This window comes from Sphaerodactylus townsendi, linkage group LG08 (assembly GCF_021028975.2).
Source record: "Sphaerodactylus townsendi isolate TG3544 linkage group LG08, MPM_Stown_v2.3, whole genome shotgun sequence".
Classification (NCBI taxonomy): Eukaryota; Metazoa; Chordata; class Lepidosauria; order Squamata; family Sphaerodactylidae; genus Sphaerodactylus; species Sphaerodactylus townsendi.
This window is the reverse complement of record NC_059432.1, coordinates 40,861,410-40,874,497: the sequence shown is the minus strand read 5'-3', so window position 1 is coordinate 40,874,497 and position 13,088 is coordinate 40,861,410. Positions and strand designations below refer to the sequence as shown.

General features: G+C 40.1%; 1 protein-coding gene across 2 annotated transcripts in view; it reads right to left on the bottom strand.

The window, feature by feature from the left end:
* The window catches only part of TCERG1L (transcription elongation regulator 1 like), a 212,710-nt gene that overhangs the window by 24,746 nt on the left and 174,876 nt on the right, over nucleotides 1-13,088 (bottom strand). For both annotated transcript variants that reach the window (XM_048506355.1, XM_048506356.1), the window contains exon 8: nucleotides 6,722-6,876. In XM_048506355.1, coding sequence (XP_048362312.1) covers nucleotides 6,722-6,876 — 155 coding nt within the window. The remainder of the gene's footprint in view (nucleotides 1-6,721; nucleotides 6,877-13,088) is intronic.

Sequence of the window (13,088 nt, the reverse complement as noted above, 5' to 3'; positions counted from 1 at the left end):
TGACCAGTTCAGGTGGCTTTAAAAGGGTATTAGGCAAGTATATATTTGTGGAAATTAGAGCCATCAATGGATATTAACAATGATGACTCAGACACAACAGGAAGCTTCCATACATTGTTTGTAGGTAGGCTGGAAGCCCTCAGGAGCTTTTGGGAGTAGGGCCAGACATCTCATTGCCACAACTTCACTTTTGGTTATGTGACTGGAAGTGACAACATGGCAGTGCTGCAATATTATTTCTGTTAATTCCTCCTGCAGCTGCACTGGGCTGCAGCATGAGACAGGGAGCTGGAGGTCTTTGATCATAGAAGGACCATAGAGGACATGACACTCTTCTTGAAGAGCTTATGGAGAACCTGGCTGGAGAATACATGAAAAAAGATGATGGACTAGATGGACTGCTGATCTGATCCAGCATGGCTGCTCTTATGTTCAAAATTAATTCCCACTCCCATCTTTAAAATCTGCACAAAATTTTTACTGCTGATGAGGAGGGGAGAGAGAGTGACCAAGGGCTCATATTAACACACAACCAATTTTGTGGAAGAAAAACTGGCCACAGTCTGTTTATTGGTTTTGCTGGCTAAAGCAGAGTTTCAGCATAGGGGATGGCTACAACCACTGGGGCAGCACCATTGCTTACCCTAGTGATACTCTTCCCCAGGCCCGAGTGCTGGGGGACCAGGAGCAACAGGGCAGGAAGAACCTGGTTGCTGGCTTCTAAATGAACTTCCCTTGCTGCTTGGGAGTGCAAGCTGCCTGCATGCAGCACTGAGGCTCACCCCACCCCAACGTCTCCTGTGGGGTCCCCACAAATGGGGAGGGCCAGCACGCAGGTTCCTCCTCCCCAAAATGGATCAGTTTCCATGGGCAACTTGCCTAGAAATGTACAATAAATAACATCATTAGATAAAATCTCTAATACTGGCCTCTATATTAAATTGAACAACAAAAGAAGAGTAAATGACTTTCTGCCCTTTTCATATGGTTAACTAGCATTTAGCTTGCAATGCCAAAACTCTGGCAGAAACATTCAGCTGTTGACTTGAAGGTTAGCAGTTGTTGCCAGCATTGGGGCAACAACTGTAAACTCCCTGCTTCTTTGGTTACAATTGTCACTTCATGCACTATTGGAAATGAAACAGGACCTGATTTTCAGAATGGAGCTGGTATGGATGCTTTTAACCGACACTTTGAATTAGGCCCATAAGACTACTGGCAGCCAGTGTTATCGGTTTAAATTATTACACCCTATATCAGAAACCATACACTAAAATTTTTATAACATGAATATGCAGGTTTTGTCTGATATATTTTTTCAAACATTTCAGATTTATATTTTAAATTTAATTTGAGTTGCTGTATGGTAATCCTAGCCTCTGCACACCATGTTGAACAAATGGGCAGCCACGGCCACTTGAAGCAAAACAATCACAAATTGGCATCTAGCATTCTTTTTCCCCTGGCAGAGATCAGCTCTCTCAGGACTGACAATCTGCTGTGGAGGAGGACCTCTCATTCAGAGAAGACTTTCCATGGCACGCTGCAGTGCCTGTACACCACACTATCCAGAGTGATCCAGCATTTTTATAGGTTTTGATCTAATTTTCCTCTCCTCCTTTTTACCACCACAACAACCCTGTGAAGTAGATTAGCCTGAGAATATGTGACTGGCCCAATGCCATCCAGCATGCTTCCATGGTACAGCAGTGGCTTGAACCTGGGTCTCTGCAATATTGGTCCAACACTCTAACATCTACACCATGCTGGCTCTAATATCATCTGTATAAAATAGTGCCACTGGCTTAAAAAATAAAAAAAGAGATGTACTCCATGGTCATAAAGGACAAAACCCTGCTGCAAGTTATCTAAGTTAGACAACACATTAGCAGGCATCTGAGACTGAGCATCTACAAAGCCTTTATCACCCCGTAGGCTTCTCACAGCTGCCGAGAAGACAGGCTCCCTGATAAACTTAAAAGCTATTTGTCTCAGTGCAAGGATAGATTGGATAAAGAGGCTGTGGAAAGCTAAGCAGTTTAACAAGGGTGCTGCTAGAATAATCCATCTTCAAGAATTAAATAGCACTTAAAATATAGTCTACAGTAGCAACATAACAAACATGCAAAGTTCAGACAGATCAGCCTGATATCTTATTCAAAATTTAATGCCTTTTTCCACCTCCTATTTTTTTACATTAATCATGTATGTTTTTACTAATTTCCAACTCAGGTTGCAACTATATATGATAATGGAACAGCATCAGATTCTACTGAGTTATCTAAAAGGGAGATAGACAAGGAAAAAGGCAGGAGGGGGGAATTTGACATGAAATTTCAGGTTAAGGCTGAGGACTATTTTTTCCTTTATTCTGCCCTGAACACAAGCCGATGCTAAATATATATTTATGCAAGAGTGAAGTTGGCATTTTGTGGCACACTTTTGAAAGTCCAGGGGCACAACCTTCTATGCCAGAACACTACTGTGAATAAAGTGCACTGGGACCAGTTTTTATCAAACTCCAAGTAAAATTGCTTCAGATGGAGCATTAAAACAAAAGGTCATTTTGACCATGCAGTTCATTGTTTTGGCATCTTAGCTGTGTTATGTTTCTCTGTCCCATCAACAGGTTCAGACCTTTTTAAACCAAATGATATCCTGTCATTTTTTTTTAACTTTCCTCTGCTTTTAAATTTCCAGGTGCAAAATACACAGTCCAAGCACAATAAGCCATTTAATCTGTTAGCAAGGTCTATTACTCAACAGCTGCCACCTGCCTGCCATTAATGCTGTCAGGTAATACTGCTATAGAGTTCCCAAAACAGGTTCTTTACAGGAAAGCATGTAAGCAAACAATCTCAAGGCAGTATTTTCATAAAACATATCTTCAATACTGATATCTGATTAAACAGTGTCCTTATTAAAGAGGATAATCATAACATAGAATTAGAAGAAGGTAGGAATACATTAAATTTTTGACTTCTTGAATAGACACTTGGATTTATAGGAATCCCAAAAGTGTTTTTGTTCAGACTATATCAAAAAGTCCAAAACTGACTAGTAGTGTAGTCCTTAGGCTCACCTAAAGTGTGTGGTGTAGTGGTTAAGAGCAGGTGAACTCTAATCTGGAGAACAGGGTTAAACTTTCCACTCCTCCACATGAACAGTGGAGTCTTATCTGCTGAATCAGATTTGTTTCCCCTCTGCTACATTCTGTTAGGTGATCATGGGCTAGTCATAGTTCTTTGGAACTCTCTCAGCCCCACCTACCTCCCAAGGTGTCTGTTGTGGAGAGAGGAAGGAAAAGGAGTTTTTAAGCCCCCTTATGAGAGAGAAAAAATCCATACTCTTCTCTTCTACTATTACTATAACCATCAAAGAAAGGCAGAAAGACAGGACCTAGTGCTTAAAAAAACAACCTTTAGGGTGTAGAAAAAAAGTTCCCACTCATCAGGTGACAGAACTTATCACTATCTGAGGAAGACCACAGACTCAGGGTTTCTGGGGTAAAAAAATACAGAAGCATTTGCTAACATGATTTCCGTTCTTTATCCTCAGGAAGATAAACCAATAGTTAGATTATGGAGGAGACTGGTTCCACACTGTCTTGACTGGTATTAGGAAAGTGTCTGATAGCAGCTAAAGGTCAATAGCTGAAGGTTGGAAGAAAGGAGAGATAGAACCATATCTTTCTTGCCTAGATAACACTGAAATTTCGTATCATCTTTAGGCCAATTGTTTCTTGCTTGCAAAAAGAATGACAGAAATATTATTGATCTATATGATTAAAATTAATCACAAAGAGGATGAATCCAACAAGAGAGTCTTTGTCTGATGGAAGACTCCATTCCCTAACAGCAAGGACGTAAGTAAGGGGGGGTTTCCTTAGGTCAGGGGTAGGGAACCTGCGGCTCTCCAGATGTTCAGGAACTACAATTCCCATCAGCCCCTACCAGCATGGCCAATTGGCCATGCTGACAGAGGCTGATGGGAATTGTAGTTCCTGAACATCTGGAGAGCCGCAGGTTCCCTACCCCTGCCTTAGGTTCAACCCTCCCCATTACATGTCCGAAGCTCCGCCCCTCTTTTTTGTGTTTTTGTGTATTTTTTTAGTGTTTTTTGGTTTTTGGCCTGCAGGGGGCACGGTTTTTAGGCTAGCAGCACCAAAATTTCAGGGATTTTTTGGGAGATTCTCCTGATGATTATAACCAGGATTGGTGAGGTTTGGTTCAGGGGGTCCAAAATTATGGACTCCCAAAGGGGGTGCCCCCATCTCCCATTGTTTCCAATGTGAGCTAATAGAAGATAGGGGCTACACATTCGAGGGTCCATAACTTTGGACCCCCTGAACCAAACTTCACCAAATCTGGGTGGTATCATCAGGAGAGTCTCTTATCAATACCACCCAGGTTTGTGCAGTTTGGTCCAGGTGGTCCAAAGTTATGGACTTTCAAAGTGGGTGCCCAATCTCCCATTGATTCCAATGGGAGCTAATAGAAGATGGGGCTACACTTTGAGGGTCCATAACTTTGGACCCCCTGAACCAAACTTCACCAAACCTGGATGGTATCATTAGGAGAGTCTCCTAAAGATACTCTGAAAGTTTGGTGCTGCTAGCTTAACAATTGCACCCCTGACAGCAGGCATCCCCCAAATTTCCCCAGATTCGTAGTCCGTGAACATCTGGAGAGCCACAGATTGCAGACCCCTGCCCTAGAACATATAAAAAGAACTGAATGAATAATAAAATACAATATGAAAGTAGCATCAAATCTTCTGCCTTATTCAACTGCTACAAGCAAGGTGAAAAGGGCAGATTTCACATGATGCCTAAGATAACAGAATAGGTACTAAAACGATTTGGGTTCCACAATTGGAATGCAACCACAAAAATCATTTCTCTGATGACCACTTGCTTAACCTCAGAATATGGGAGAATGCAGATGAGGACCACAATAAACTAACTAAACATATGGGCAAGTTCATATGCAGGTAGGTAGTCAGTCTTATTTAATGTCCATAGCTCAAGACTTTTAGGTTATGCCTGGAAATAAACTGTGAGACAGCCTAAATAAATGTTCTGGGCACACTAAAAATGGTGTCCAGGGAAGACACTCCACTCCAAGATGTCCTAGAATGCCATATTTTAGCTCAAGGCATCTTTTTTGGAGAATGCTTCAAAGTACACCTTTTCCCCCTAAGCCACCTACTAGACATCCCCTGCCTGGCCGCGTATAATGCATAACTCAGGAGGCATCTTATTTTTCCTGTTTGACGATTTTACTCTCTGGTCAGTTTCACCCTCAGCTTGTGCCCAACATTGTGTGAGCGGGTTATCCCTGTTGCCACTTGCTAAAGGTTGTCCCAGGGTGTTTGCTCTGCAGGCCCTGATCTTGGGTATTTTTACAGCCCAAAAAGTACACATTTGTACTCGGCTGGTCCTGCCAATTCTGGCAATATATAGTTTTCCTATTTTAAAAAATTTGGAGGAGCTATTTTTGAAATATGCAGATACACATAAGAGAATCTTAGCCACTTGAAAAGCATCAGGGCTGTAAAGGACAAATCTACCATCCATTGAGAAGCATTGCTTGGTATTCCTTGGTGGTGTCCCCTTCAAGTACTAGCAAGGACCAACCCTACTTAGCTTCTGAGATCTGACAAGATCAGGCTAGCCCAGGTCATTCAAGTCAGGGCATGCAAGAATAGGATGAATGTAATATTGGATCCTTAGGGTTGGTTAATGTCAGGTCTGCATATTATGACCTGTCAAGTTACACAGCCCATGAGGAGGTGAATATTTTGATGATTGCTATCAACCTGGAATGGCAAAAAGGAGGGGACATCAAACAAATGGCAGGCTCTATATGGGTGGTGAGTTGTGTTTGGGTTTTTTTTTTTGAATGACAAGTCACACAGACAAATTGTTCATGTGAACATCAACTGGAAAAAAAGTTTAACCTTGGTGGAATACAAAAAGAACAAAAATTATATTGGATTTTTTCCCAGTAGATGAGAAAAAACTATGATTTAGCTTCAAGGTATACAACAACAATCTAAAATTTGTCAGTGCAGAGTAGCAAGTATTCTATCTTAGTGCCAAGAATACCATTTAGGTGTCTCAGGACTGTCTGCAGACTGACTAACAATGTTTGGACTGAAGTAAGTACATTTCTACCAACAGTTCTATCATTCCAGTGATGGATCTTTGAGATTTGTTTCCTACAGCTGGGTTAAATAATCGTTTATCACAGGACAGATTTCCTGAGCAACATGGTCAATAAGACATTTGGATAAAAGAAGCTATGTTGAGAGATTTGTAAGATATGTGCTTGAAATGAGGCTTCATGAAACACAAACCACCAAAGCATGTTCAGTTAATAGACCAACTATAATAATGTTTTGGTAGAAGTAAGCCCTATTGTAATCCATGGAGCCTGCTTCTTTTGAACAGTGGGTTGAAAATGTAAATCAATGATTATTAAGCACAAGAGTACAATGAATTCTTGGCTCTTTCTAGTAATAGGAAAATACTAGCCCTCACCTGAGAGTTTTTGGGATAAAAGAGAACTTATCACCAACCATAGATAACAACCTGAACTGACACAAAAGCAAACATTCAATTTTAAACATTCAACATTTTACTTTATATATTTCATGACCAGATTTTTCATATGTCATCTGAATTTAAATAGATTGAAATAATCACAGCATTAGTTACTTGCTGAAGTTTCCAGTTTGCGTTTATGAGGTGGGTCTTCGATGATCCTGTTAATATCTCCACGATTCTTTAAATCCACAGGTTTCTCCCATACTGACAACTGCATTGTAGGGTTGAAGAAGAAGACTCGGTCATCTCCAGTCCAGACTACACACCTATTTTAATTAATAAACTAGGCTTAGATAATGTCAAAAACAATTGGGGGCAAAAGTTACCAACCGTCTAGCTAAATGGATATTAGTGTAAGCCAGCTACACCAAAATATAGCTTGCTGTAGCACTTCTACAAAATATGTCCATTGTGAATGCTCCTGCAGGTGATTCCATCATAAGCAAACACAGTGCTGATCAAGCAGTTAGAAAGTTGAGTATGGCAGCACAATCCACAGCCCAAGGTAGCTGAGAATGGGGCCACTGCAGTGCCACCCTGCCACCTCCAGAGGGCTTTCCAGTGGGGTGAGGAAGCAGCAAAAATTGGGCTTAATGGAATTATGCCACCTGACAAGGTGGCTAACTCCAATCCCCTGGCCACAGCATACGTGGGTGCAAAGGAAAATGACTAATGTCAGCTCCACCCCAAGAACATTCCAGCCTATTCCCCCTCCCCTTGCACTGATTTCTGATTGGATACCTGCATTGCTCTGTGGTGGCCCTGATGTCTGGGATTTGCCACCATGGAGTTAAAGAGTGGCTGGATGCTAGTGCATTTTCTCAGACACAAATGGGGTCCAAACAATTCCCAGAGACAAAACCCCCTCTGGGCACCCCCACTGCAAGAAGCTCCAACTCCGTGTGGAGCCCCGCCCCCACACGTTCCTGTTGCTGGCTCCTGCTGGGAGCCTAGCTGCAGGGAGCTTGGGAGAGAGGAATGCTCCCCCACCTGTGGAGTGTGCTGAGTTAGACCTTCCTCAGACCTGCCCCCTGGTCTGCATGGAGATCAGGGACATGGCGCTGTCCCCATGCTTTTAGCAGGTCCAGTCCTGCCTTGGACTATGTTTTCAAGTTATAGTGAGCATTTCAATAACATACCCATGAGCCTTTGCTAAATATGCAAATTGGTAATTTGCATATTTAGCAAAGATTCATAGGGATGTTGTTGAAATGATCACCATAACTTGAAAACATAGTCCAAGGCACTGACCCACCCCCACTTACTTTCATTCAGCCAGCAGCCGGATGAAAAAGCAACCTGCTCTGGCTAGGCTGTTTCAGATCCATACATTGTCAGAGTTGCCTCCCTCAGGAAAGCTGACTTTCTGGTCATGTGGAGGGCTGATTTTGCGCCCCCCACATGACCAGATGGCGTGCACCCAGAGACATGGGTTACCTCATGGCCCTGGGCAGATACGCCACTGCATTTTCTGTGTGTGATGGTGGGGTGCCACTGATACGCCACTGCATTTTCTGTGTGTGATGGTGGGGTGCCCTTTACACTGCCGGATGGGACAAACACATCAATGTGAGGCCATGCTGCTCGCCAAAGCTGTTTTGCCCTTGCCCTTTGGATTGGGCCAATAGACTTGTGTTGATTTTAACTAAGGCTTAATAGACTGGAAGGCAGTAATAGGCTGCAAATGTGTGAACACTGACTTTGCAGCAAATCCACTCAAATTCCAAATTAAGTTGATTCATGATTCCTCTGTACATGAATTAAATGTTATTCCCAATCATCAGAACATTTTCTATGCATGCACATATTCACAACCAGTGAATATAATGCAGAAGGAAGGCAGGAAGGCAGGAAGGCAGGAAGGCAGGAAGGCAGGAAGGAAGGAAGGAAGGAAGGAAGGAAGGAAGGAAGGAAGGAAGGAAGGAAGGAAGGAAGGAAGGAAGGAAGGAAGGAAGGAAGGAAGGAAGGAAGGAAGGAAGGAAGGAAGGAAGGAGGGCAGGAAGGAAGGAAGGCAGGCAGGAAGGAAGGAAGGCAGGCAGGAAGGCAGGAAGGCAGGAAGGAAGGCAGGAAGGCAGGAAGGCAGGAAGGCAGGAAGGAAGGAAGGAAGGAAGGAAGGAAGGAAGGAAGGAAGGAAGGAAGGAAGGAAGGAAGGAAGGAAGGAAGGAAGGAAGGAAGGAAGGAAGGAAGGAAGGAAGGAAGGAAGGAAGGAAGGAAGGAGCATCTGGGTTCATTTTCAAAATGCATGTAGACTGTGGGTCATAAGAGTTTCCATCTGTTTTATCATCTGCCTAGTGAATCAATGGCCAGATGTGATCAATTATATGCAGTGGATAGCTGTCTCCAAGAAAGATGGATGAAGTTGCCATGATACAAGGACTGTCTCTATAACCTCATGTTAATTACTTTGAAATTTACTGCTTAGAATTGCTTTCTGTAGGTATAATGAGGATATCATTCTTATCACTGCATTAGCTTCATTTCTGATACTTTGAAAAACTAAAGTATGTGTTAATAATGATCAGTTCATAGTTATGTTCATTAACATGGTTTTAATGAAATCCATTTCTCTGAAAGTCTATATTTGAAGAAGCAAGGGTGGAAAACCCTACACCTCTACCATGAACAAATACATGTGTCTGAAATGTAGGATGACTACCGTATTCTGTGGTACTAATCAATAAATGGATAGTTTTTGTTTATATTCAGTGGGGTTTTTTTTAAAAAAAACCTTGTATTTCAATGACTTTTAAATATATTGTTAATTGTTTTTATCTTAAGCTGCCCTGAACAGGACTCAGAAGAGATGGGATAGAAATATCTGAAAAATACATTAACTAAAAATGGCAGAATTTTGAGTTAAGCAGCAAATATGTAATCAGGAATGGACTTTTTACTGAATTAATTTTTTTCCAATAGATAGTGGGCTGAGATCTTAAGGAAAAAGTAATGCATTATGAATGTTTATGCCTGTCATCATTATATTATAATTATAATTATTATAATTAGACATTATTTTAACTTAAGTAAAATTAAACCATTGTTAAATGTAAATTTGTTTTCAGTGTTTAATTTTTAAAATTTAAATTCTAATTTTATACAGTGGAATCTTGATGCCACAATTAATTGTTGGATCAAAAGCTGAAAATCTTTCCTGAAATATGAACTTGGGAATTAACATTTTAAAAAAGATTTCGGCTGAATCCAAAGAGGAGGGGAATTCATCCATGAAGGCAGCACAGGACCATGCCAGCAGATCTGCCCTCCCCTGATTTGCCCTCCCTTGGTAAATTTGATTGTGGCCAGCCACTGAGGCTGCATCAGCACTTCTGCATCCCCGCCTGCTCTGCCAGCATAGCAGGAGTGTTCCAGAGACATGGCCAGTGGTGGAGCTGACACTGGTTCCCTGCTTGAATGCCAGCATCCGGTGGTTGAACTTAAGCCATCCTTTTGGGTGGCCTAAATCCATAGGGCCCAATAGAGGGTTTTTTATTTTTCGTTTTCCCATGATGCCAAGAAACCCTCCTGGGGCTCTGGATTGGGCTGCTTGTCATAAATACTCCACATGAGATGTATGCAGCTGAAGATCCCTAATTTCTGGTAGATTTTAGATAGAGAACTATAACTGGATACTGAATGAAAATTTAGATATTCAACAACTACAAGAAAATGGAATCTCCAGCCAAATGCTGGATGTTACAGTATATGTATTGGGAAGGAGAAATTATTATACAATGAATGATGAGTAATTAAATGGTTACCAAAATCCTGCCGGCTATTGATATTTTTAAAACACTTTAAAAACATTTTCATATACACTATGTGTCATAAATGGTTGGCTTGTTATTGGACACAAAATTAAGAGCAAAACATGAAACAATGTTTCAAATATTAACATGTATTGTTATTTAAATAAATCTTCATATTCTAGCTATAGAATTATCCCATAAGGAATTTAATAAAATCCAGAAAAATATTAGGATTTTGTTGTTTTTCAATTATATGCTCATTAATTCTTTTAATGACCATATTATTGAAAAATGATAATATAAATCAACTCACATCACTGACCAGAGACTTTGGCTCTCAGTATTCCACTGTGAAATAGACAGAAACTTTTAGAAGCAAGAAGCCAAGCTTCTATAAATGGCGTAACCATGGGAACATGCACAATAAAGTGCCACCATTTGATGTTAGAACTAGAAAATAAATCAGCATTTAATTGATTTAAATTGGCTATTTTCACTAAAATATCAAGGTTTTATGATGCCAGTAGGCTCCAACCTGAGTGCCACCATTAAATGCTGAACAGTACTCCTGCTATTAGCATCAATAAAAATTAACGAAAGCTAAAATGATGGCTCTCTAGAGATCTAACCACTCGGTAATCAATGAACTGGGCCCAGCTATGCCCAAGCCTGAACCTATTTTTGTTCATCTTCCTTTGTTCTGACCAATTGGCTGACTGAATGCTAGCCAGTGCTGTCAAGCTTACACTACTAGTGACTTAGATGAATAAAGCCTACCATGTGCTAATAAATGTCCTGATTTTGCTGGCTGGCTTGTACTTTGTGCAATACAAAACTATGTTATTGGAAAGGAGGATCAGTGATGTGCAATAGCTCAGCATCAGCACATCATCAAGCACCTCTGCCTATACACATTAATTAGAATACAAAATAATTCATGAATATCCTGCAAATATCATTTGTGAAAATTATATTTCCAATTCTGTAGATAAGTAATTAAATAAGAAACAGATCCTTTGTTGAGGATCAAAATTTTGCAGGAAAAAATATTGATACTTTGTATACCTCCATATATGTTTTTTCCCATCTGCAACTGTGACCATTTTGCAGACTCCACTGCACTAAGTCCTTAATTTAAAAATACATATTAAAAATTTACATACAAGTGTAATATCCACCAAAGAGAAGACAGGAGGTCTATGTTCACAGATCTTTTATGAGGATCAGATTTTCTAAAACAATAACTCCCATGCATATTTTTCCATGGTACAAAAATATCTCTTTAGAATTAGACTTCCTAAGCAGGAGGAAAAACCTCCGAAATTAAAACTTGAGGCTACTAAAATATACTGAAGTAAAATCTGTCATCACTCCATGTAGATTAATTTAAAAAGTAAGATCCTTCATCTGTTCTAGAATCATGTGTTTGATCATTTCATACCCCATTCTTTTCTCCTCTTAAATTTGAAGATTTTGGCATGAGCCTCAAGACACTTCCCATCACTTTGGCTGATGGGAGAATTTATTTCCTACTACAAATGCATTCATTGTGTAAGCTGTTACAACTGGGCCAGCTGAAGGCAAGGCATTTATCTAATAAAGGCAAGGTAATAACTAAAATGGAAATGGCCTATTTCTACATCTGATGGAAAGACCAAGCAAACACCTCTGGGGAGACATTAAAAATGGAGTCAAATGGCAGCTCCCTCAAGAAATCTCTTCACATTTCCATTACTAACCCAATTTGACATTTAATTTAAAAATTATCAGTCTCATCTCCCAGCATCACTCTTTGCTTGTCCCTATTCAGCATAATAAAGGTTTCAATTATTCAAATCCAAAAGTACAGTAATTTTATTTCAATCAATAGGCAGTAGTTAAAAATGGTGGTAATAGTAGTATGAAGAACATAGGATGTTCTTAAAATGAAGATTGGAATTCTAAGCAATTTTGTGTCTGACCTATTGAATACTGTGGGACATATTTAGGAAAATGCTGCAAGGACATCCTTACAAGTGCACTGAAAAAATTAATTATTTGCTGTGATATTCTGATTGTTTCCTTTACAGTCGGTACCCGATATAACAACTCTAGTCAGCACGGCAATTTCTGCAATAAAGTGTTACTCATTAAAATGCCATGGGAATGTTTTTTTACTTGTTCTCAATCATCAGCATTTTTTTAAAAAAATCCTAATTGCTTCAGTTCAAAGACCATAATCATTTTTTGGATGTAGCCCCAGAAGAGCAAGTGCGGAAAGGGTGATGTATAATCATACACCCAATTTCTGGGATTGTGTGTTCAGCAATCTATGCTGAACCAGATCCATGAACACCCACCAGACAGATGGCTGTTGGTCAAAGTTGGTGATGATTTTATTCTACTAAAATCATTTCAGAATACAAAATGTGTACAATAAGGGACTGAAAGCTGTGGACAGAGGATCCATACTCAGATGCATCAGAAAGCTCAAAAAGAATAATGTAAGATGCAAGAATATGGCTTGTGAAACCAAAAGAGCAAGGAAAAAAGGCAGTACAGTGTTATTAAAGAAATTCATGAATTCACTATAAATAACTTCATGCTGTCCACTCACAAAATCTCACCAAGCACAATTACTTTACATTCTTGTAACACATCTAAATGGCAAAAGACTACCATTTTGCATCCTATATATGCTCTGTGAATGAGTATATGGACAAAGCATATTTCGCTAGCTTAGCAGTTAATGA